The sequence below is a fragment of the Hetaerina americana genome, unplaced genomic scaffold (assembly GCF_022747635.1).
Source record: "Hetaerina americana unplaced genomic scaffold, ioHetAmer1.1.p SCAF_4, whole genome shotgun sequence".
Taxonomy (NCBI): domain Eukaryota; kingdom Metazoa; phylum Arthropoda; class Insecta; order Odonata; family Calopterygidae; genus Hetaerina; species Hetaerina americana.
In genome coordinates this window covers 103179870-103206229 of record NW_027286985.1, presented here as the reverse complement: position 1 = coordinate 103206229, position 26360 = coordinate 103179870, and the positions used below count along the sequence as shown (strand labels likewise).

The 26360-nt window shown below is 35.8% G+C and overlaps 2 protein-coding genes and 1 long non-coding RNA gene across 4 annotated transcripts; 2 read left to right on the top strand and 1 right to left on the bottom strand.

Moving 5' to 3' along the window:
• The first annotated feature begins 3209 nt into the window (after positions 1-3209).
• Positions 3210-11943, top strand: LOC139692399 (E3 ubiquitin-protein ligase RNF185-like). 2 transcript variants are annotated; one of them, XM_071590567.1, is made up of 7 exons: positions 3210-3401; positions 3486-3782; positions 3915-4046; positions 4132-4186; positions 4278-4401; positions 10052-10608; positions 11729-11943. In XM_071590567.1, the coding sequence occupies exons 2-6, from the start codon at positions 3634-3636 to the stop codon at positions 10147-10149; spliced, it is 558 nt and encodes a 185-aa protein (XP_071446668.1). In that variant the 5' UTR covers positions 3210-3401; positions 3486-3633; the 3' UTR covers positions 10150-10608; positions 11729-11943. The 2 variants fall into 2 exon arrangements, with proteins under 2 accessions (XP_071446668.1, XP_071446669.1); XM_071590568.1 differs by having other exon boundaries at positions 3211-3344.
• A 1499-nt stretch (positions 11944-13442) lies between these two features.
• On the bottom strand, positions 13443-15802 carry LOC139692400 (uncharacterized). Its single transcript, XR_011701750.1, has 3 exons — positions 15608-15802; positions 15433-15503; positions 13443-13512 (listed from the first exon to the last, which is right to left on the bottom strand). It is a non-coding gene; the product is annotated as an uncharacterized lncRNA (long non-coding RNA).
• A 116-nt stretch (positions 15803-15918) lies between these two features.
• On the top strand, positions 15919-24928 carry Prp19 (pre-mRNA processing factor 19). The gene is made up of 10 exons (XM_071590565.1): positions 15919-16043; positions 16250-16399; positions 16495-16636; positions 16721-16859; positions 17325-17519; positions 18787-18972; positions 19817-20017; positions 22724-22865; positions 22959-23163; positions 24293-24928. Exons 1-10 carry the CDS (start codon positions 16025-16027, stop codon positions 24432-24434), a joined length of 1521 nt encoding a protein of 506 aa, XP_071446666.1. The 5' UTR covers positions 15919-16024; the 3' UTR covers positions 24435-24928.
• The last annotated feature ends 1432 nt before the right edge of the window (positions 24929-26360 follow it).

Here is a 26360-nt window from a genome sequence, read left to right as displayed (position 1 = left end):
GTAATTTCCGCAATTGTCTTTTATTTTTCACGAGCATGGATTCATTACGAAGCAACATCTTGGCAATATACAACGGAACCGTGATCTTTAAAAATAAATATAATTGTAATGTCTTCGGTGTCCTTCAACTTTTCAAAATGAAAGATTTCCACAAATCTATACACCCGAGACGGTTTCCCAGAAACTCCAATCCCCTTTCAGTTATTCTCTCATTCAACAAACTTAGGTATCTGTACTAATGGCTGTCGCCCAAGGTATTTTTTACTATTTCTATACGGTACTCTGCAAGACACTGCTACGGTGTGTGGCAAGGGATTTCGGTGGGATTGAGCATATTATACTAAGCATTATGCCTTAATCAGTTATTATGGTTGCCCAGTAACACCTTAAACAGTTAGTATTATGGTACCCTAAAAGATTACACAGCTTAAGTAAATTCGAGGGTTTCCAGAGGCATGCCTGAGAATCGAAACCGGGCCCTCCGTTCCAACGAGCTGCCCCGGACTACCACGCTCCAACCCTTCCTGCATTCCCTGAAACTTCTTACCCTTACCAGAGTACCCACCTACACTTCTCGCGCAAATGATCTCTGCTGTCGGTCGCGTCCGCTAATCAATACTAACTAGTATTACTACTACCATTTTGCCGAGCGCATTCCTCGGAAACCTTCGAAATCATGGTGTCTAGAGATATGAACCAGAGAAATTCCGGGTTTTTTTGATAATTTGACTAGGGATAGATATCGGACAAGGGATACCCAGATAATGGATGGGTAAATATCAGAACTGCATTGGATCGTGTTCTAAGAGTTTATTTGTGTACGTGTGTCCAACGCTATTCCAGAACTCCGGTGTAAATAATTGGTTACCTGTCACAATCAACCAGTCATCTCGCCTTATAATCAAAATTTAGTGCCACTAAAAAGTTGCTACCATAATTATTCGCGCATGTTTTTCCCTCGCGTAATCCTCGGATCCCATAATAATGATTCTCCTATGTATTATCGCATGATTTCCTCTCACCCGACATTAGTTTGCAAATAAAATGATGCATGGGATGATTACCGCATCTTGTAATCTTGCGTCATTAAATAACTTGTGCTGGTAACTGGACCGCCACTAAACATGACGCTCTCGAGGATATCCGGGCTACGCACTGCTCAGGAAAGCAATACGCAGAGGTATCTTTGATGCCTATAGCGCCACAATATAATACACGGACTTCCACGTCATTTGTACGGAACATTGTGAATCGCAATAAATCGTTCTCTCAACCTTCGAGTTTTAACATTCCCCAAAAATGTAATGTGCTTAAGGATCTTATTTTTCACCAAATTTCTTCGAGTTTCGTCACCTTATTTTTGGCGTTCTTTTAATAACTGCGGTACATGAGGAAAACATAACAATGTTGCTAATATTTATTTTATAAGAAATCAATAATATAATCAAATGAAAGCTACAAGTTGCTATATATCTTAAGGAGATGTATAGGCTAACCATGGAAGATATTACATACGTGTTTGGGTGTGGGTCGCGAGAGTCCAGGGGTAGAGCGTTGGAGCATTACTGACCTGGGGGGCTGCGACTACCGGGCAAGCCTTTCAGGGCTTCAGCTCCACTCGAACTGTGTGATTTACCGGGTACCAGATTTTCCTGGGACCTCAGGAAACTATGGGATCAGGGAAGGAACTGGCCCCCCTACCCTAATCTGTGAATTTCACACGCCGTCGCGCATAGAACTGGGTGAATTCTACTGTGTGACCCCCGGGTCGATTAATGTGATGATGGTTTTTATATAAACATACGTGGTGCAGTTGGGACGCCGACCAGTGTTCAATTTTATCCAGTGAAAATTAAGAAAAACCTAATTTTTTATGTTGTATGCCTGGTCTTGTATGCCCCTTCACACACCCTAGCGGTGACTTGCTGAGTGACATGTTAATGGAATAGAACCCAAATTTTCTGTTTTTTTTTGCGTAATTACTTTGTTGATATGTGTAAATAACAACCCACATTACCGTTGCTTAAATTCCATTTACACTTAATAAAATTGAAATGCTTCAATATGATTATATTAATCAATTAATATGAGTAAATACACTGCACTTCACAAGCACACATATACATGTAATAGGGCGAATAAAATGTACTCAAAACGTTTAAGAAGCAATAAAATTGCATATAAAATGCAAGTCTCCCTCTGGAATTCCTTAACACTAGTTAATACGGAAATTCAGTCGACGGATAAAATGATTAGAATGTCTGAATCAGAGCATTGGCATGATTACAAGGCATACGAAGTGTAACGGATTAGTTTAGTAACAGATAGAACCGGACTGATTTGAAGCGTGGACAATTAGGTTGATGAAATACGAAAACGTTAACGATAAAATTCAAACCGTTGGAACAAAATGTATTTGTCGGGAGTTAGCTTTGTTCATTACTTTAAACATTGGCGAGCAAAACAAAGGTATAACACATACTCGAATGGATGATTTGATTTACATTAGCACAAGGCGTTTCAAGAAAAAATTAAAAACCTGTGGGATGATTTTCAATCAAACCGAGTTGATCCTTATAATAAGTTACTGACTAATTAAATACAAAGCGAACTGATGTCATGAGGAAAGTTAATAATGGTTTAAACTAAAGAGAGAGTTAAATAAATTTCGAAATTCGTTTGGAATTGAAGATAATTCCGGAAAAATAAATGTATGAACTGGAAATTATATGGAGTCAGGTGGCCACAACTTGAAGATTTTTTTAAGTTTAAAAGTATTATTAAAAATTTAGGAAGCATTTACTTCATCGGCAGTTATTTTCATACAAGTAAAAGATACCTTGCTCTACGTCACTATTCAGTTAAAAAGTACCTCTAACAGGGATCGGGATACCACTGAAAAATATCTGCCACCTCTGGGAAGCCAGTATGTTAACCACCGCCATCCCCCAGAATAAAGACGAATATATAATTGTTCATACTCACACTTAGGTAGCTCGAATTCGTCAAAAATTGGCTACTGGTAGTTTCCGCAAGTTGCGAATGTCCTTTAATTTGACCAGACTGCTAATTACAAGTGGGGTATCTCCGTACAAGTGTTGCTTGACTACAGACTTTCGGCCTTAAATTGAAAACAAATTCGCGCTATATTAGCCGCGCAAGGAGTTCGTCAGTTGTTATACATACAAAATTTTTCAACAACTGATGCAATTGTGAAAGCCAGTGTCGTTAAGAAAATGAAACAGCGTATTTAGATCGCAGTAATATTTAAAATGCGCCTATTATATACCGTTTTGCCCGAGGATTAAGTTGTTATAATGGTCTAAACACAAAAACAGGTTATTGTAAGTGGCCATCTTGGCACACATAATTACAAAAACAAACGTCATCTTTGTCCGACGGTATTCAACATTACCTTCTAACTTGATTATCGTAGGTGTCACATGATTCCAGTAACTGATCAGCAATTGAATGTTTATTTTCAGTTCCGCGGCATTCTTCTGGACGTTGGGGACGAGATTTTTTTCAAAGGAATTTCTTAGGTATTCCATAAACTCGGTGTGCCAAGGTATTTGCCCAGCAACCTACCGTTCGACAGTGGGTGATATTTAAACGAGAGTAGAATACGTCATAATGGCAAACACCAGTGAGTCTCCTGGCCCGTCGAGTAGCACTACTAATGCAAACGAAGAAAAAGAGAAAGATGAACATATGTTCGAGTGCAACATTTGCCTTGATACAGCCCGTGATGCAGTTGTCAGTATGTGTGGCCATCTATTTTGGTAATTACATTTTGGAGAGTCCTTTATTGATTGTTATGCACATAACCCTTGTAATTCTGCTTTATTTATACGGTGCTAGTTATTTACAACCATTGGAGGTGAATGTATGTAAGCTGTTGTTTTGTCTTTTAGTTGGCCGTGCTTGCACCAATGGTTAGAGACACGGCCTCAGAGAAAAGAGTGTCCCGTTTGCAAATCAGCTATAAGTAAGGAGAAAGTCATACCGCTATATGGCCGTGGAAATACAAAACAAGAAGACCCAAGGTGCATGTACAAATGGATTGGGTGACGAGTGAATAATAAATTGCATACGAATAATCTTTGGTATTAATATGAGGTAACTTTTCAGGAATAAAATTCCTCCTCGTCCCCCGGGACAAAGAACTGAGCCTGAAAATAATGGAGTGAGCACTTGCAGTATATTTCTTTCCTATATTATTTAATGCATCGCGAAGTTATTGGTCATGAAGTAACATTACCATTTATTTATTTCAGGGATTTCCTGGTTTCGGATTTGGCTTGGGAGATGGAGGATTTCATATGTCATTTGGAATTGGTGCATTTCCATTTGGATACATCACATCAAGTCTCAACTTTGGAGATTCAAGGCCAAATCCAGGTATTTTATTAAGGGAATATAACTGATACCATAAAAATACTCGCCCATCCTGGTCCATAGATTTCTTTAAAAAGGTGAATGATGTGGATTGGCAACAGCGTGACACCGCAAGGAACTAAAATTTAAAAATAATTAGTTCAAGTGCAGGTGATACCTTATTCGAAAAAGTGTGACACACTCCATTTATTCTGCTGAGAACTCTACAGTTATTCTGGTAAACTCTAGGGAAAAGAAGCCTCCTTTCATTGCCACAAGCGATTGGTATAATCACTGTATTGAAAATTGATATTATCCGCAGCCAATTAAATAAATTTAATTAGACCCTGTATTTTACCTTCTCCCAAACATTCATATTTGGTTGCAAAATATTTTTGATAATGTGTTTGAAGCTTTAACGATGTTCATTTGAAAATATTCGGGTATAAGTAAATTCCATCTACACTATTATGCCCTGCCCATATGGTGTTACACAGTGCTTGTTGCTGTCTAACTCATTCTCCCCTTTTTCTAAGCAAAATTTCAATGCCTCCACCACTCTAATTTCATGGTTCACCTTCCCTGCACAAACCCAACTTTGGGTGCGTCATTGTAGGTTTTCTTTCTCCCCCTATTTTTCTCAATGTTTTAACAGAATTGTCAAATGTACCTCACAGATGGTGCTTCCATAAACTCAAGTGCCTAAGTATCCTAAGCCACACCAAAACTGTAGTAATCAACCTGAAGTTGTCTTGGTTTGAGTGTAGAGCACATTAAACTAAACTGTATGGCAGATGGCATTCACATCAGGATAGGGGTTCAGTTATTTCACCTGTGCTGCTGTTAACCAGATCTGTAGCCCAAAATTTGCACAACTTGTGTGAAGCTGAAGGTGGCTAGAGGTATGACCTGTAAGATAAGTGCCACAGCAGTCTACCTGGCGTGCCATCATGCCCCCGTAAACGAACAGCTTCCTTCCATTATATGTATGATACAAACCTTGGGTACTCTTCATACAGCTTCACTCTTCTTGTAACCCTTCCCTCCCCTTACCATACTTTGTCACACTTATATCTCCAACTCCAATGAGGTGCACCATTATATGGATAGCCACTGAAGAAATTTTTACTTTTTGCAACATTCATAGTATTTCTCAATGATAGGTTCCTGCCCTAATTACTTGGCTTTTAATACATAATCTTAAATGAATAAGGAAGCAGTATATGGAAGGCCAGCACTGTTATTTGGCCACCATTTTAAACATAATACGAGGGTCATCCGGAAAGTAGTACCCGTTCGTGCCGCATGAAGTGCTGACGACGCGAGTAGCCGCTGGACGAGGTCAGATAGCTTCAGTGGCTTGTCTGCCTTCTCTGAGCCAAGTTGCGTGACGCTAGCATTGCCTGTGTTGTTTCTGTGATTGTTTACAATGTTTAAAAAAATTGAGAACGCCGCCAGTTGTGAAGTGAGGGCAGTGATTAAATTCCTCAATGCAAGAAACGTTCGCCCATGTGATATTCATCGCCAATTAAAGGAGGTGTATGGAGACAATGTAATGGACGAGTCGTCTGTTCGGCGGTGGTGTCGCAACTTCAACATGGGGAGGGGGAACACACACGACAATGAGCGTTCGGAGAGACCGTCTGTCATTACAGACCAACTGGTGAGCTCAGTTGACGAATTCGTGAGGAACGATCGGCGCGTCACAATTGATGACATCTGTGAGCATTTTCCCAATGTTTCTCGAACAATTGTTCATGAAATTGTTAAACACCATCTGCATTATGCAAAAATTTGTGCAAGATGGGTCCCTCGCGTATCTCAATGAGCTGGCGGCGAAGGACTATGCGGCAGGAATACAGAAACTTGTCACACGTTATGACAAATGCCTTAATTTGCTTGGAGATTATGTTGAGAAGTAGTTTAAAGTATCCTCTTTCAAATAAAATTTTTTATGTTTGTTAATATTTACTTTTGTGTCTTTATTTCACGAACGGGTACTACTTTCCGGATGACCCTCGTATTTAGGAGCCCTTCTAATGTACCCTGTCTGAAGGCACATTGTCATCATTAGTATCATCGCCTGTCATATTTTGAGATTCTTGGGTCAGGAGGAAGGTCTGTGGATCACAATGCAGATAGTCGAGGTGTACAAGAACTCAGTGTTATTGCACTTTAAATTTTATTGAGCATGAACTAGGTTTTAATAAAACATAATTGACCAATTTTACAGGTTTATGTCCAATAAAATTTAATGTGGAGTAACTTATTGTTAATTTTTATTGCATTATTATTAAATTTCACTCACTTCTTCAGAGTATTGCTGGAGACAATGAGGAATACATGAAATTAATGTGAAGAAGTAGTGTGCATGATGCTTGGAATCAGGTCTTATGAGAGTGAATGAAGACCAAAGAAGGGAGGAGTGGGAGTCAGTGTGAAGAATTTTAAAGAATCATTTACGAGAGGAACACCTAAAGAGTATATTCTCTAGTGAAGAAACTTCAGAGAAAGAAGAAGAGTAATGAGAGTTGCATTGAAGGTAGAAGAAGACATCAAACTGTATCATTAGATAAGATCACTAGAACACATCTAACTGAAAGTTGGGAATGAGGAAAGCTAAGATTACTGGGTTCCAGCTGTATTGAGAAATGACTATGGCTGCTCTCTGAAGAAATGAATGGTGTTCACGGACTGGTATTCTTGGGTAGGATCCATGTACATACTTTCAGACAGATGATTTGAAATATTACCGGGTTGAAAAAATTTTTTTAAACACTGGGAAGTCACCTGGGTCTAACTTACCCACTGACAAATAAGAGGCCACCATTTTCAAAAGGAGAACAATTTTTCCACCACAAATGATTATGGTGACTTTTGCTCTCTGTTCAGATAATGTGTTCCCCTTGGGACCTTGGCAAATCCTCAAAATAATCATGTTTCCCAAAGACCGAACCAATAGAGTTAACACAACACCCATACCCAAGCCTTGAGCCCATAACCTTTAGGTTAACTGTTGAGCTCATGACTCACCTGACTAACTCATCTAACTTTTTATTTGGTAGTAAAGATAAAGTATAGTGTGAACCTGTTGAAGATACTGAAACATGCATTCACCACTTTTATCAGAGACCCTTTCAAGTTTGCTGACTTGTTTGATTAAAAAGTTATGTTTTTAGGAACAAGGAATCTCATGAAAACTCGAACCGAATTTCCTCAGCAGGTTTACTGATAATTCTACCTGGGCAACTATAGGTTTGGCAATTTATGGAGATAATGAGAGTTGATTACAATTAAATGATGTGTATGTTTCATGTGCTCAGCAATGTAACCATTGTTAATATTGCTTCTAACATGACCTCAATCGCATAGCTTTCTCATACCACTTATCGTTCTTTCTCTGAGTAATCCAGCACATCAATTGGGAAAAAAATATAACTATCCTGTGAGTGAGGGCTAGGCATAAGTTTCTCCTGATGGCGAGTCTGCATTGGTTAAATGTAATAATTATGGCTGGCATTCCTAGGAATATATAGTTTCATATTTTGCCTAAGTAATTTTCAATATTTAACATGCCATTTCTTACTGTAGCTGCTCTCTTGGAAATTACCTGAAGAACCAGACTCCTAGCTTTCACCGCATAATCTACATTTCAGAATTAAAAGACTAATTAATCGTGTTGAAGTAATGTTTTGAATATGACTCCTTGTTTTTTTAACTATATCAACTGATAGCAAATATCAACAGCAAGGTGGACTTAGTAATTGAAGTGAATAACAGCTAAATGCAATATTCAGCCATATTGCTTAGTTGATCACCGAGTGTAGAAAATCCGAGAAAAAAATTGTGGAAAAAACAAGTAATTTAAAATTATGGTATATTTAACCCATTCACATGTTAACAAAGCCCAAAGGAATATATCACCCTTCAATCATGTGCATTGCACTTCGTATTTATATTAATAAATGGATCGCCTTTCTGCAGATTTTCAAAATTTTTCATTATTTAGTGTTCTACTTTTCCTCCCATAAGACAAACAGATGGAATGCTCAGCAAATCTTAATTTTTCATCTCTCTTCCTCATAAGAAATTTTTGATTTTTTTCCCTTGAGTGACATGAAGAAATAACTGTATTTAATCTGTAAGAACATGAAGCCAGGTAAAAAAAACTAATGTTACAGGGTATTTTCTTCTGTTAATAATCAATAAATGCATATTTATTCTTTTTCTGTCTATAAAAGGAAAATTGTCATTTAATTCTTTAGAATGTCTCATTGACATTAGACTGCATTAGTTCACATAGTTCATTGTTCAATTCCACTGAAGTACATCGATAACCAACTCTTTTTTGAGGAAGACTATGTACAAGGGCTGTCTAGCTGTCTAGAAAGTAACCTCCGTTTTGCATATAGCCAGCAAAGTAGTTGGGGGGGAAGCCAAATGTTTGCCATATTGACCCACACACTTGGGTAGTATGACTTGAGCTGCAGTATTTGTAACACCGCACTGCTTTAGTACAGAGTCGGAATAAACTTCAAAGCTGCTGACATTCTTTTGGAACTTAGTGCTGTGATCCGACTATGAAATGAGTGACAGTTTTGTGCATCAGTGGTGTCATTAGTTTGAGTGAAAGGACAAATGTTGGTCATTTATCTGTGGTGAACAATGAACTGCTCTATAAATTTGACAAAAAGGTTTGTTAAAACTGGAGTTTTATGATAACTAAGCCCTTTCTTAAGTTTTCCTCAGATTTCTAAGAGTCTTATTGCTTGGAATCTTGAATAACAAGTTAGGCTACCACAAGTTTTGTGCCAGACTCTGTGAGGAACTCAAAGATGCCACCACCGGTTGACTGCAATCTAATGTGGCTGAATTTTACGCCAAGGGAATTTCTATGCTAGGTCAGGTGTGTGACAAATTCGTACATTTCTCTAGTGGGTATGTGGAAAAAATAGTAGAGGTGCAAAGTTTTGGGATGTTAATAATAAATTTTCTGTGTCTATGGCTGTGGTTGTTTTAATAGCCTAGTGGAGGTTACTTTCTGGACAGCCATCATACATTTCCAATAGTGAGGCTATGATACAATTGTAAATTGATCAGTATAATGGTATTAATATTACGTTGTTTCTCCCTTATTTTAAAGGTATTCCCACTAATAATGGCATATTTGTTTAGTATGTTTTGCGTTAATGCCCATATTAATTATGGTCTCCCTACTGTGGGACCATTTATGGTGTCTCCTACGTTTAAATTTTTCATTTTATATCTCAGCTCTGGAGGGCCATTAGGAATCTTGTACGTCAAAAATCACATGGGGTTTTGACATACGAGACCAGCTTTAAGAGCTTGGAGGTGACCAATTGTTATGTCTATGCAAGCTTTTCAATAGCATAGCTGCCTCATGTTGTAGGCCAAGTATCTACCGGCAGCAGATATTTGGAATCACTCCAATGTAACAAAAAAGTTTCTCTTTCATCTATTTAATCCAAGCAACTTTAGCATTACTCCTTAAGTGTGGTCCTAGTGGACCGTCGGCCACAAGTAGTTCATAAATTGTGACAAATAAAAAATAATGTTCCACATTAATTTGCTTTATATTTTTCAAATGCTATAATTACAGGGTGAATTGACTTTTGCTTAATTTCAAAACTGATTGTTGTATTTATTTCCACAGCACCTCGTGGGCCAATGCAGTTAGACCAAGAGTACTACTTGTCTAAGGCATTCATAGGGATTGCAATGATATTCATTTTTTGGCTTCTTTATGCATAGAGACATCACTATCATAATATAAATAAGCATATGATATTTCTTTGCTTGTGAAATATTCCGCTCTTCCAGACTTAGTTACAACGTATAAAAAAATGCTGGGGTTGATTAATGGAGTAAAACTTTATGTATTTTAATTCTATTATTAATTACTTGGTTCTTGCTTAATAAAATTTGCTTTGTAAATATATCTTTAACATGGAAATGTTTTGAAATGAAGCAATGGTGTAACTTTTATGAAGAAAATAACTTTGATACAGTTCTTTAGGAACTGTTTCTTGAATATGAGCACTTTTTAAAGTTATTGAAACATGGAAAATGCCTTTCATTTTTACAACCAACATCAAGAATGTGTGTTTCAATTTCCTCGTGCATCAGGAAGAAACTCCATCTGATAGGTAATTTTTGCCTGAGTAAAAGTTGTGGCAAATTTTCAATCACAATGTATACATATATATATATGTATATATATATACATATATGTATATATATACATATACATATATATACATATATATATATGTATATACGTATATGTATATACGTATATGTATATACGTATATATATATATATACGTATATATATATATATATATACGTATATATATATATATACGTATATATATATATATATATACGTATATATATATATATATACGTATATATATATATATATACGTATATATATATATATACGTATATATATATATATACGTATATATATATATATATACGTATATATATATATATACGTATATATATATATACGTATATATATATATACGTATATATATATATACGTATATATATATATACGTATATATATATATATACGTATATATATATATATACGTATATATATATATATATATACGTATATATATATATATATATACGTATATATATATATATATATACGTATATATATATATATATATACGTATATATATATATATATATACGTATATATATATATATACGTATATATATATATATACGTATATATATATATATACGTATATATATATATATATATATATATATATATATATATATATATATATACGTATATATATATATATATACGTATATATATATATATATACGTATATATATATATATATACGTATATATATATATATACGTATATATATATATATACGTATATATATATATATACGTATATATATATATATACGTATATATATATATATACGTATATATATATATATACGTATATATATATATATACGTATATATATATATATATACGTATATATATATATATATATACGTATATATATATATATATATACGTATATATATATATATATACGTATATATATATATATATACGTATATATATATATATACGTATATATATATATATACGTATATATATATATATACGTATATATATATATATATACGTATATATATATATATACGTATATATATATATATATACGTATATATATATACGTATATATATATACGTATATATATATATATATATACGTATATATATATATACATATATATATATATATATATATACATATATATATATATGTATATATAGTGAAAACTAAAATCCTTGAGAGACAGTTTTCCAGGTCAAGTAAGAGCATTCCTATTTGTTAACCAAAGATCACATCTTTCATTAATGTAATAAAAATGCTAAATATAAGTCAAAGTGTAAACCGTGATGCCCAAATATGTAGTTTATTTTCAATGATTAATTGAGATTTACACTGTAGAACATTCACTGATAATTAAAAATGGTATTTGAAAAGACCTCATGGATACTTTCACCCATGACCAAAATGCCATAGGCAACTCTTTACCAGAACATTATTAAGCTACAGATATGTTCGATGTAATTATACATCATGGCACAGGCCTGACGAACATTCGTTGATGGGAATTACCCCAATATTTTGGTGATACAGAAGCTTACAAGCTGTAAGACTAAACTGAACAAAAATCTTACATACATACAGTCTAGATTCAGTTTTGTATTTCATTAAATAAATGCTAAAAATATTCACATGCACTCGGGAAAAGCAAAGCAGGAAATAGCAACGGTATGAACTTAAAGTTGGCTAGCATCAACTGTCAGAACTGGAAAATACCATTTCATACTGACTGTGTCATTAATTCCTCCTTTAAGCAACACCATTGCCTGACCTGAGATACCTACTGGAGGCACGGAAAGATAGCACAAGTTTTTGTGCAACAAAAAGGTGCCAATGTATTATGAAATTGATTCTTCAAGCAATACCTCCCAACACTCTTTACAAACCAAGCACTACAGAGTAATGTGGGTAAACAGTTCACTGGTTCTTACGAGTACAATTGTATCACAGATTGCAGCTTTCAGGAGCAAACGGTTGCGTCCCTCGATAATCCAAAAATGAACGGTAAAAATGACTTTGGTGCAGGCATATCACTATTAATATGTGAACTACACACAGCTAACTTTTTACAGTATTAATTTAACAGTGGGTAGAGGTAGTTGTTTGTCGAGGATTGTTAATGTAAAATTATAGCCTGAAATACACTACAGGTCAGCATAGGAAATGCACATTATTATTGGAACACTTCATGATTACAAAGACACCTTTCATTCAAATAAAACAAAGGTCTAAAAGAGACAGGAACAATTTAAACCCCCAAAAAAAAGGTTGCATTGGCGTACAGCAAACAATATATGTATAGAGAAATAAATGCAAAATATTATGGAGAAAAATAAGTTCCTTAGACCCCATTTTTATAGACCCAGTAAAATGTATTCCAGGCTTAACAAAAAAATATGCTCCAGAGAACAGAAATGAATTGTAAATAATTATGAAAGCTTCATGAGGAGGCTGTCAAAATTAAATATGCTTAAGTACTTTGAAAATACAGACTAAAGTAAGGCCTGTCTTATTTACACCTATGAATATGGATCTAAAAGAATTGGTTAAATTTCTCAAAAAGATAAATTTTCAACAAATATATTTCGGTTAGTTTTGGATGGATAAGAATGCTGGGAGATACCAAAGTTATATCTAAACACCTTTTGAGTACATCTACGACCACTATCTTCATAAGTCACCACGGTCCTTGTCAAATTCACCACCATCCTCGGCTTTCTTTTGGAAGCCCTTCTCAGCAAGCAATGCATTGCACTCTTCACGTGTCATTCTAGATAAATCGATTCGCTCAACTTCCTAAATGAAAAATACATGGCTATGAGAAAAAATACCAAAAGGAGAGAGAGACAGCACTAGAATGACAAAGATTAAACTTACAGAAAATCTATCATTCAATACAACTAGCACTGGAGAAGCTCCGGCGATTTGTTTGAATTCCACATTTTGGCTGAAACTTGAGTTAAGGATAATAATTGAAAAGTTAAATAAATATTCTAAGATGATAATTTTGTAGAATTTTGTCCCACTGTGAAACTCGGGAACCTTAGTGAAACATTTGAGTATTTTTATGGCTATTTATTCAGGAGTAAATATATGCAAGGGTTAACAGCTAGACTAAGAACCTGAAGTACCACATAAAATATTTTGAAATAGTAGAGAACACTCTTTGAGCAACATTGAAAGAGAAGGCATGCCAGATTTTTAAACCCACAACACCCTTTTTGAACAGAGGAAAAAAAACAACTGAAGCAAACCCACCCGGTGGCAATTATCAAGATGGCCATGGTAGTGGTTTATGACAGCCTGTAAAAAAGACCAAAATACAACGATGTGAAACGAGTACCTCGAAGAAAAAACACTGAGGAAAGATTCAACACCAACGAAATTGCCATTGATGAGAAATGAGAGAGAAAAGACAAAGAGGATAAAGGATTAACTGAATGAGATAATAAAAAAAGAGCAGCTTCTTAATAAGACAGGTGAGGCCAAGAATGATGTTCAACAAGAAAGAACTTAAATTGTAACCCATTAAATGCAGGTAAGGAAATACTCGATAACCAGACCTTGAAAAATGGAATTGAAACAATAGAGACTCTTGGGGGAAATAAAACTAAAACCATTAGCATAAGAGCCGTGAATGGCAATAGTATACTGATAAGAAGAGGGATGAAACGTATCTAAGCACTATATCATGAATCAAAAAAATCAATGATGAGTACCAAAGTTTTAAGAGTGAGGTGGATGAAGACCACCTGACCAAGAAAAAGACTTGGTTGAGATACTATAAAAAGGCCAGGAGGTGAATGTAAGGATATCCAGGTTTCCTTAATTATAGACGGCCATGAAGATAAAGAGATGGCCATATGCTTGAAAGAGTCTAACGATCGCACTTCTGAATAAACCTTAGAGTATCACCACTACAGCCATGTGTGGCATGTATCTAAATTGCTAACGTGAATAATCTCTCTATGGATAAGAAAGTTGGACAATTATGAAGGCTGATCAAATAAAAATGGAAGCTGGTATTAGACACATTTTACAGATGGAACGATTTAAAGAGTAGAAAAGTAAGATCCATATGGGGAACATTATACAAAAGAAGTAGCCAGTTTGAACACTATTGATTGTATATTTGTAGCAAGAGATTTTTAGCCCTGAATGGAAACGAATAGCGATTTGCGATCAACATATCTTTTGTTTTTACGTACAATGAATGAATGCAAAGAGACTAAAAAACTAATACGAAAATAACGAGTAATAGGTGGCAGACCGCACCGCCACCTAATGCATGGCTATATCGCACAATATATTCGAAATTTCGCCTTATAATCGGTACTTACTACCATTACATTTGCACGAAGTCAATCCCTATCACCACAAATTTGGACCATTCTAAGAAACATTAAAAAATACTTCAATTGCTCTGCAAACAAAATAAAAGCTTTAGGGTGACGTTTTCACGCAACTAACAGGGCAACTCACGAGAAAGGGGTTCGCGAATCTCATGTTAAGATATATGCATATAATAGCGGAATGGCAACGTGGCCGAACGTAAGAACGTTACTTCCGTACTTGGAGATTTTACATTTGGGAAACCTAGTTCATTAAAGGACCGAACAATTAACTCCTTCCAAGTTATCGCCAGACATTGCGCAAATGCTGGAAATCAGCGCACAAGGAAGAAGTAAAGAACTAATTCTGAAAATGACAATCTTGCAACTCTAGAAGCACTTCCGATGAATAAGTTTTAAATTAAAGTTAAATAGAATTAATAACCTACAAGAAACTTTCAGTCGATTAATATCACTTCATTCGCGCATTTTCGCCCAGCGCAGTTCTCAATAATTAAAATTCTAGAGAAGGATACTACTTTGGTACATCCTCGAAGATGAAAGTCTTCACCTCGGGGAGCTTATTCAATCGTCATCCTCCGCAGCTCTTCGAAAAGAAGACACATGGCATCATGTAATTATTAGAACCTTAGATCAAGTTAGGCAGAGAGGATATTACATTAACCAGATTGTTAGTTATTTGACGCTTACCTCAATCCGACCGTACTGAATGTTCCCAGAAATATGAGTTATTAGATTTACAAATAATATCACAATTAACGGCGACTTCCAATTTGCCATTATTACTCGCCAACTGTACACTGCCAACAACCGCAAACAAATTCACATTCACCCCAGCACAGCTGAACCACTTCTTCGCGATAACCACCGAAACCGAGCGAAACAATTGCTCGATTTCTCCGCTCGCCGCTGGTTCATTCGTGCCTCACGACTACGTTGTAGTCAAATCCAAGTTGTTAGCAATATTATGGTAGGGCATTAATAGATGCCGACGAGATAGAGATATTTATTATTTTAAGAAATTTTTTTGGAATGCTAATTAGTTTTTAATTGCCCATTAGAATTTGATAATAACGAATAAGTAAGGAGGAGAGATAGCAAGAGAAAATGGCGCTTTGCTGTGCAAGTAAGTAATACCGGTGTATTTATTGTTTATAGAAGTAATTTGTTGCCTTGAAGACCTAAATGCCGTATATATTTTATTTGTTTGCAATGCATTTTACAGAAGAGTAATCCTTTACTCACGAATGATGGTTTAACTAATAGCAAAATGTCACAACCGGCGTGTGGGATTGTTTATTTTTATAATGTAATTTCTATCCTTTATTGTAGTTTCTAACGAAGTGCCAGAAAATCCAGTCATATCACCGGTGTCAGGATCTATATTTGAAAAACGGTTGATAGAGAAATATATTTCAGAAAATGGAGTGGATCCTATTAATGGGAAAGATCTTTCAGTGGAAATGCTTATTGAAGTTAAGAGTAAGTGAAATTTCAAGCCTTTATTTTTGCTATTTTTTGTATAAATGTAAATTATTTTTGTCCATTAAACCTTAAAAATCCCTACTATTTAATAGCCACTCCAATAGTGAAGCCTAAACCACCTTCTGCCACTAGTATACCTGCGATTTTGAAAGCGTTACAAGATGAATGGGATGCAGTCATGCTTCACAGTTTTACACTTCGTCAGCAGTTACAGACAGCCCGTCAGGAATTAAGGTAATAATGGGTGAACCTTTTACGAAAGGACACGTTTTAATGCCTTCTAATTTCCTAAACTCCTTAAATATCTACTTTTCACAGCCATGCTTTGTATCAGCACGACGCTGCATGTCGTGTAATTGCAAGACTTACGAAGGAAGTTACTGCTGCCAGAGAGGCTTTGGCTACATTGAAGCCACAAGCTGGCATCACTCCGAATCCAGCCGGAATATCTCAACCAGTAAGCCTATTTTACTTAGTAATGAGTCTCGTGTTTTTCATTGATGGTAAACTTTTTATCGTATGATTTGTGACTGGAGTGTCGAGCAGTCAATGACGGCTGTACACAATGATCTTGTCTTTCTTTTAATTTGTTATTAAAACCTATTAAAGCTATCTGGAAATATCTAATTGTGCTATTGATCAACCAAAAATCAATTGAATTTCCAAGGCGTTGGCCAGGTCGGGTCGGGATGGGTATTTTACACTCTCATGCCGAGGCCTTAATCTTATTAATAAAATCAAATGTCTTAAATTGGTCAAATTTTAAAGTCAATTTATTTTTCACGTGTGTTCGTATATGCTCCCTTGACCATGTATTTATTCACCATCTTCTACTGGGATATGCCCCCTTGCTGTCCATTATAATTTTGAATATTTTATAAATGTGCGTATGTATTGGTTTAAATCTTTGTTTTAATTTTAGGCCATTGCCATGGAAGCTGCTGGTGTTGCAAATCAGCCAACAGAGCAAGCAGGAATGACTCCGGAGGTCATCCAAAAGCTGCACGACAAAGCAATTGTGCTCACCCAAGAGCGAAAAAAGAGAGGTCGAACAGTTCCAGAAGATTTGGTGTCACACGAGTCCTTGCGCAATTATCGGACCCTCGCATCCCATCCAGTATGTAATACTTACAACCCCATTTATTTTTTATTCTATAAACTAATAGGGAAATTCGGTGCCCCAACACCTTCCATTTAGGTGAACTAGATTCACATTGTCTAATGATGCCTCTCACATGTACGTGTGCTTGGAGAACTGGACTGTCGTAACCCTTCTGTCCTTGATAACATAAAAGAACCCTATTAACTTGTCTCCTTTTATTACTTTAATATTTGTGCACCATTGATGCCCCACTGGAGTACTTGCCTGTGGCCAACTGCCAGAAATCTATTCCCAGGAAACTCAAATAAGGAGTATTGCTAAATCAAATTCGTCATTTGGTTTATTTTATCAAAGAAAAATTGGGAATTGAGACTGAAATATATTATTAGCCCCTGTTCAAAAATCAAACACTGGAACCATTTGCATATTTTACTTATCTATTGTTGAAGTATTCTGATTCTACTGCAGTGCTATGTTGAAAACACTTTTATTAATCATTACGGCATAAGAGATTAAGTCTGGCATCCTTACTATATTTTTTTAAGAAAGGGCAGATGTCAGCCCCAGAATTCGCTCTGTGAGATTTCCCTGCATCATACTTCTATAAATATTTCATACCCCCAAAGTAGAGAAGAAATATTTTAGAAAAAAGAAGAACTATAGTAGAAAAAATAGTCTAAGACATTAGTCACGTCTTCCACTATTCCCATTTCCATATAGAAGAATATTTTGGCTGAAGTGGGCAGATCAAAGAGTAGCTGTCCCAATTCTGTAGAAAAGATCGTCATAGTATGTTACCAGTTACCAATGGGGAGAGTTAAAAATACCACTTACTGAGGGCATAGGGTACTGCCTAACATAATCAATTGATTACAAATGGACTGTATATCTATAATTTTGTGCCTACAAATATTGTATTGTGCAGTACTTAATCAATGATTCCTGTCACAATCGTCAGCCATTATGAAGGACTCCTTATGCCATCTTCTACCTCACGCACCCCCACTGTAAGCGACCTAATGGTTGGCGTGATTGTTGATTCTCCTGCCAAAAATTCAGTATTTCTTTTGAGAGAGATTGGTGCAAAGAATAGGGGAACATCCTCTCCAGGGAAGGAGTGCAAGAAATTATCACAGATATTCTTTTCCACATTAACACTCAAAAGCTACTGCTAGAAATAATTCATTCTAAATTATTGCATGCAAGAATATAATTACTGAACAAACCATTTATTGCCTTTAATGATAGCAAGCTGTGAACAAATGCAATCTCTTCCTCTCAGGGTCTTCACAGTGCCAGCATCCCAGGAATCCTGGCTCTTGACATTCATTCTTCAGACACATGCAAAATATTGACGGGTGGTGCAGATCGTAATGCAGCAGTCTTCAACAAGGACACCGAGCAAGTAGTGGCCATCCTGAAGGGACACACAAAGAAAGTCACCCGTGTTGTTTATCATCCAGAAGAGGTGCATATATGTTTAATTGTTCATTTAACGTTAAGTATTTTTGTCAGATAGGTGCTGAAAGAAAGGGCTCGAATTGTCTCTGCCTACACCAAAAGTAAAAGTAGACACTCTGTTTGTTCTTTCTGTGTCAAAAAGCTTCTATGAATATCTACCAGGGGTAGAAGAAAAGTTTGAGTAAGTTCACCTATTTTACCTTTTTAATCCAAAGTCATTAATGGGAGGGGAAAAGTATGAAGAGAGGAAATTTAAGCTCCGATGTCTGAAAGACTGAAGATCTATAAGAACAATAGTCTCATGTTTTAAGCATGCATTCTCAAGTTTATATCAAAATCATGTACCCAGTAGGCCTCTGCATTAGCTTTCAGGATTTCGTAACTTCAGTATTTTCCTTGAACTATAGCACAGGATTAATAGAATGGGTTACTCACTGAGGAGCATTATAAAAATATCATATGAATTCTTATAATAATATGAAATAGAGTAATTATTTCGAGCAAATTAAGAACAGAAATTTTAAATGAAGTATGGAGAAAGAGCAAATATGTGTTAATATACTACAGGCAACTTAACAAACCATGAATTGAGAGAAAAAGTTTTTATATATTAATCCTACCAAAGAATAACACAAGGGAAATTTTTTTAAATACAAATAGCTAATTTTTTTGTTTTTGGGATGAAATTTTACGTAGCAAGAAGTATTTCAACGAATATGATCTAAGTGCCTTGAGGTCAATACAGACTGAATAAGTTGGCTTTTCAAACTGGGACCCCGCTGCCATTTGTAGGAGGTGTTCATCATCTATTTCAGTTATGAATTATTAATCATATGAAATTTGTTTAACAGGACGTGGTCATAACCGCCTCACCAGACACAACCATCCGCGTGTGGCACGTTTCAACATCACAGGCCATGCAGATGCTTCGTGCCCATGACGGACCTGTAACTGGCCTTTCGCTCCATCCAACTGGAGATTACATCTTATCCACATCCACAGACCAGCATTGGGCTTTTTCGGATATACGCACCGGTCGACTTCTCACAAAGGTTTGTATTTCATGGTTTACAGATCTGGATATAAGAGGTTGGTTCAGGGTTCTGTTTTTAAGAATGCATTTTTACAGTCTTATATGTATGTAACAACATCACTTCAGAATAGTAAAATTGCTGATAAATTGTATAAAAATTATGAGTATTAAACAACCTCTTTATTGATCCCTCTCGTCATTATGTATAACTTACATGAGGTGGGTTGGTTCTTAGGTTTTCGCAGCATCTATCAGTAGAATTTCTCTCCATATTTAGAGTCTTCAGGGCATATTTTAACAAATTACCCTTGAAGGCCCAAAAAATGGAGAGAAATTAAGACTGAAAGAGGGGAGAATGTTAGGCAAACTAGGCAGAAATAGAATAGGGATGTTGGAAGGGAGGAAAAAGTTATGCCGAATTGAAGAGGGGCCTGATGGGTTGTGTTTTGTTAGGAGTAAAGAAATATTTATTTGGTAGTTATGTTCCTACAAAATTTAACCTTAACTGTTAGATCACCTATAATAATAATACCTCTCTTGACCGGAGTGGTCATTACTTCTAAAGATTTTACAGCATATTTTTCCACAAAATACCAACAATCATAAGCTTCCATGAAAGCAAGAATTTAGGAGGAGGTAGGGTAGTAAAAAAGTTACCCATGCAGATATTTTTGCTATTAAGCTGCAAGTTCCCTATCTTTTCTCCTTGATTTTTTTCTCAAATGCTCACTTTTTTGCGGGTGTCAAAACCTGCAAAAGGTATGCATTTTCAGCATCACAAATCCACCAAAGTTTTACACCATTATTTGGGTGGTTGTGATATATATACTGAATAATTCTTTGCAGCTTTACTCTGGGTAAGGATAAAGCTGCTCATCGATCACTAAATACTCCACCAATTTGTGCAATGATGCTAAATTAGCATTTGAGATCACTCATTGGAGCAACTTTATCTTCTTCTATATGTTGCTCTCGTATATTGGCATTGTCAAATCTTATAGAATGCATGATGCTCTGGAACCTGTTGATTTCTATTGTGGCTCAATAAAGTTTATACGAATTAGTGCTTCACATCTCACTGAAATGATCGACGTTTGAGTTATTAACACCAGTATACAAACATTTTTTGAATGGTATCAAGGTTCCAACATCTGGATGTGTTGCGTTGTATTCTGCGTGGACTTTCTTGGCCTTCAAATTTGTTTATGGTGTGATGATAGTCAACATATCTATTGTTCATATTTTCTTATAAGTGTACGAAATAAATAATGTTTCTGTACTTCAATCACAAGCATTCCCAGGTCTAAAGTAGTCGATGGGTGCCCGTGCCATTCTTGAAAAAGCCACTTTACTGTTTTTTTTTTATTTTAAGCTGTAGACGTTTATATCATACTAAATTACATGTGGTACATTCTTTTTATGTTAATTCACTAAAACAATTACCATTGAAAAGATTTGAGTCATGTAAATAGTGATAAAGAGAAAAAATGGTGGATGGGTAACCGGTTGCAAGGCAACATAGGAAAAGTTGGTTATGAACTTAAGGATTAATGCTGCAAGCTCCATAGTAGAATGTCCAAGGATAAGAGCTAATGTTGCTGCCATTGTTACAAATTTCATCATTCTTTAATGTCATGTACAGAAAAGACAGTTTTATAGACCTACAAGTATGGCCAGCAAAATTGAGTGGAAAATATGCTGCTAAAATGAAACTTACCTATTATATGTTGGGAGGCAAAAGTATAAGATGACCTGAAGTCTTATTAAGAGATTTATCTCAGCCTTTCTTGGTTTTCTGTGTTCTAGCAGCTGATTTAAAAAGATTATTCTTTAAGGGTTTAACAGCTATTGTGCCAAGTAAACATCTTCAAAGTACTTATCTCTTGCCGACTTCTCTTAAAATAATATAAACTCATGGCCCCTTAAGAAAGAAATAGCCAAAGTTCCTGTTGTGAGAATGGAGCTTTACAAGGTCTACACAGACAGAGGTGAGACTGGTCTTTCTATGTGCTAACTACTTGACAGATCACAATCAGTGAGTTGTGTCGCCTTCTTGGGACATCTGTGATACATAAAACACTGCCTTGCTCTTGGCCCTATCTCTACTTGTCTCCACTCAACAACGATTCTTGTCTGAGCTTGCACACGCTCATTGTGCAAATTCTTGTATCGGTGACAATGTAGGTGTCGGAGAAGCAGCACATGCGCATTGAATTTTGTTTTAACCTCGGGAAAAGTGCACCTGAAATTTCATTGAACTGTGAAAAGGGGTATTTTATTAATGCAGTGTCAGTATTGTCTAACATCGTTACTACCACAGACAGCTTTCCAATGGATGTTTTGAGATGGGAAAAATGTGTTGTGACTTAAAGCAATTACAGCTTTGGTGCAAGCTGTCGCTAGCTGGTCAACAAAAGTGGCTGTCAAACTTTCATGTGTTTATCATTGAATTGTCAACTGAACACTGTCAAGAGAAATCCAACGTCATGGAAAATTCACTTCCAGGATTTCATAATTAAATCCGTTTCTGTAAGAATCTTCAGTCTCTGTGCGGTGTGAATTTGCTGAATTTATTATTAGAACTTTAGTTCACTTATGGATTGAGCATGAATAATAAGTAAAACTGCCGGCTGCAGGAATTTTTCCCTTTTGAATTTGAAATTATAACTTTCATTCTGTTTTGAGTGAGATATTTCATCATGCCAAATGTTCATATTTTTTACAGGTTGCGGACCAAGGATCTTCTGGTGTTGCGCTCACCACTGCTCAACTTCATCCAGATGGGCTCATATTTGGTACTGGTACCTCTGACTCATTAGTGAAAATCTGGGATCTCAAGGAGCAAGCCAATGTTGCCAACTTTCCAGGTATATTTCTGAGCTTTATATTGTTAGCTACCATGCTTCATTAATCTTATTTGATGTTTCTAAGTATAAGTATGTGTTACTTTTCACTCTTAGGTCATTCTGGACCCATTACTGCATTGTCCTTTTCGGAGAATGGTTATTATCTGGCAACCGCAGCTGACGATGCTTGTGTCAAACTTTGGGATCTGCGAAAGCTGAAGAACTTCAAAACTCTTCAAATGGATGAAGGCTATGAGATTCGTGACTTGTGTTTTGACCGAAGTGGAACTTATCTTGCCGTAGCTGGTACAGATGTCAGGTAAGAAACTATGAAGTAAAGGTTGAGTAAAGAAAATATGACAAAAAATGCTGAATATAGTAGATCTGAAATGTTGGAAATTCTAATTCCAAAGTGAGGTAATGCAAAGGATTGCTCTTGCCCTCTCATAAAACTAATTAAAATTGAGCACCGTTACTTTCTGTGAGATAAACAAATTATTGTCAAGAGCTTTTGATGGGACTTTAATTTACGCTTGGCCATCATTATTTCTGAAAATGGAAGCTGTGTGTATAATAAACCTTCAGTGATGACTAAAAGTCATTAGATCACTTACCAAGATAAATCATCTGGATATCATTTCAGGCTAATAGGTACAAAGCACCTTTCAATCCCAATGTATGAAGTTCAAATCCACTTTGCTGATTAATTTGAAAGTATTAAAGCTCTGGATGAATATTTTCATCTCTTGACTAGGGATTTTATGGAGTAAAGTTGACTTGTGTTGTCATTGAAAGTAAGATTTAATGGCAAAGAGATTGTATATTACTTCTAATATAAATATCTCCAAAATTTTCATTTTTGTGGTTTAGAGTTAAAGTAGTCTTATGTTAACCTTATGGCCCAAAATCCTGTCTTAATATTTCTGTTCTTTGTTTGTAAATTTTTGGCTGTTGTTGATTTTCCTATTGAAACTGTTGTTTTTTTATTATGTTGTTTAAGTAGAAGGACATGAAGTTGTTATTTTGGGATCTGGGAACTATTCAGAAAGGAATCAAAATTGTCAGGCCGTGACAAGGTGAAATTTTCGAGGCTGTGTTCAAATTCTTGGTGTTGTCAAGGAAAGGCAATTATGAGGCCATACTAAATACCCCCTGGAAGAGAGAGAACTTTTGGAGTAGGAAGAGGCTATTCATTCATGGAATTGACCTATTCAGGAGATGGATGACCTCTTAGCTGTGATAATGAATTTGGTTTTTGCATGTGAGATGTCCCCAATGCTTAAAGGGACACAATGGCATGCTTTGTAAATATGTATGTATGAGTTTTTAGTGCAGACTTCTGTGGGAGGATATAATATCATTTGCGGGGATAATTCATTGATCCTGGGTCATCCAAAGATTTTGTATTGAGTTGAAGGTAAAAAAATAAAACTGTTATTGTTTTTCAGAGTTTACCTCTGCAAGCAGTGGCAAGAATTGAAGGTGTTCAATGACCATACTGCCATGGCAACAGGAGTCCGCTTTGGCCGCCATGCTCAGTACCTTGCTTCCACAAGTATGGATCGTACCCTCAAGTTGTATGGGCTCTGAAGACAATCAGTGATTGTGTTTTGTGCTTTACATATTTGCATAAGATTTTTACTGGCAGTTACGACACTCATTTCACCAGTTTCTCTCTGTTTCTTGGTGACTGACTTAAAGTTGTACATGGTGCTGCTGACTGATTGTGAGATGTACTCTGGGACTTAGTGGAGGACTGCATTTTATGAGTTCTATCTCATGTGGTACACATTTCTTTATTAAATAAGTAGTGCTGTGTGTGCTCTACTTTTCGTCAATGTCAATTTCTATTATATTAAAATATTCTGAAATAATTTATCATCTCCTCTTTCAAATGTTATGGAAGTTCCTCTGCAACTGGAGACCACTAATGATGGCATTGAACTTTCTTACCATTTTGATTATACCCTTTGAAAAAGGTCATTAGTACTATACCACAATATTTATTGGTAATTTCATAGGTGAAATTAAATCTGCTGTAATTGAGTGCTGAGAAGTCATAATTCTAAGGCTTAGAGGTTAAATTGTGGCATGCTAAATAATATTTTTAATCAATTATCAAATTAGGTTGTCTCATAAATATAGTAATTAATGATTGGCCAGTTTGGTTCTTAAGTTCAAACTTGTTCTTGAACCAAAATTTCATTTAAAAATATCCTTTTCAGAACTGGGATTTATACTGTTAGGTTGTTTTCAAGCAAAAAAAAAACTCTGCATACAAGATTGTTCTATTAACAGCAAAGTATCGAAAATCCCATGGTTTTGCAGATACAAGGCCTATACAGAATATCAAAGGGATTCCTAGTACTTACTAAGGTACAATTATTATACACCTTTATACATAGAGTGGAGTCTTGATTAACCTAGATATCCCAAGAAGACCTTGCAAAGCTACATAATCAATTGGAATTTAAGAAGATGGCCCCCTGGAAATTTGTTGACGAAAGCCAGTCATTCATGTATACATAGTTTTGTTTACCATGTGTATTATGAATGAACCATAAACACTGTAATCAACCCTAGGTCGGTTTGATTGGTGATTGTAGAGTTCACTCAGTGCTAAGCCCAATGGTCCGTGAAATTCACACATCGGAGTAGGGGGGCCAGTTCCTTTCCCTGTACCGGGTATGGATTCCAAGGAAGATCTGGTACCCTAAAAATCACATAGCTTGGGTGGAGCTGCAGGTTCCCAGAGGGGCTTGCCTTGGACTCAAACCCGAGCCCTCCACTCGGTAGTCCAACACTTCACCCCTGGACTACCGGTGTTATGTATATATTATTTTTCCATGTTGTATGTGCTTCACTCAAGAAAACTTACATATTTTACTCTAACTTGTTTTTGTGATTTGTTGATTAATTTATCACAACATATGTAGTATGATGTTACCTTACATGTTGAACCTAATGGGAATGTGCTGCTGCTGCTCGTTTGTAAGTTGATAAGTTGAAACTCTCTAGCCCCATGCCTATTACACAGTTGTCAGAAAACCAGTTACCATATTTTCCAGGGTGGGTAGCTTGAGGCCATACAAAAATAATATTTTTTCTGGCATAACATGATGGAAATTCTTTACAGCAAAAGAAGACCCTTTGCTTTTCTGCATCAAAAAGTTTTATTAATTAGCTAGGTTTCGTTGAAGCGTAACATCTTCAGGTGAACAGGACCCGAGCATGTTATGCTGTAGTGACACCTTGGTCATAAATAAAACTTTATTATATTGAAAATCAAAGTGTCTTCTTTCATCTTCAGACAATACCTTTCACAGTTTACTATGTGCTCATTGTTTAGTAATCATGTCTCTCCAAAATTTTACCTGGTAGATTCACAGGCTTGGTAATGCCTTCATTGTATTGGAAAATGTTTTGCCTTGAGTTATAATAAAAAAAGTTACAACCACCAGATACAAATAAATATGCCATTATGAAATGCATGTCTACATATTCAATGTCGACAAT

Coding starts and splice junctions, on each gene's coding strand:
- LOC139692399 (XM_071590567.1), top strand. CDS start 3,634: ATGGCAAACACCAGTGAGTCTCCTGGCCCGTCGAGTAGCACTACTAAT. Junction 3,783..3,914: donor ATGTGTGGCCATCTATTTTG/GTAATTACATTT, acceptor TTTGTCTTTTAG/TTGGCCGTGCTTGCACCAAT. Junction 4,402..10,051: donor AGATTCAAGGCCAAATCCAG/GTATTTTATTAA, acceptor TTATTTCCACAG/CACCTCGTGGGCCAATGCAG.
- Prp19 (XM_071590565.1), top strand. Junction 20,018..22,723: donor CCGGTCGACTTCTCACAAAG/GTTTGTATTTCA, acceptor TATTTTTTACAG/GTTGCGGACCAAGGATCTTC. Junction 23,164..24,292: donor GTAGCTGGTACAGATGTCAG/GTAAGAAACTAT, acceptor ATTGTTTTTCAG/AGTTTACCTCTGCAAGCAGT.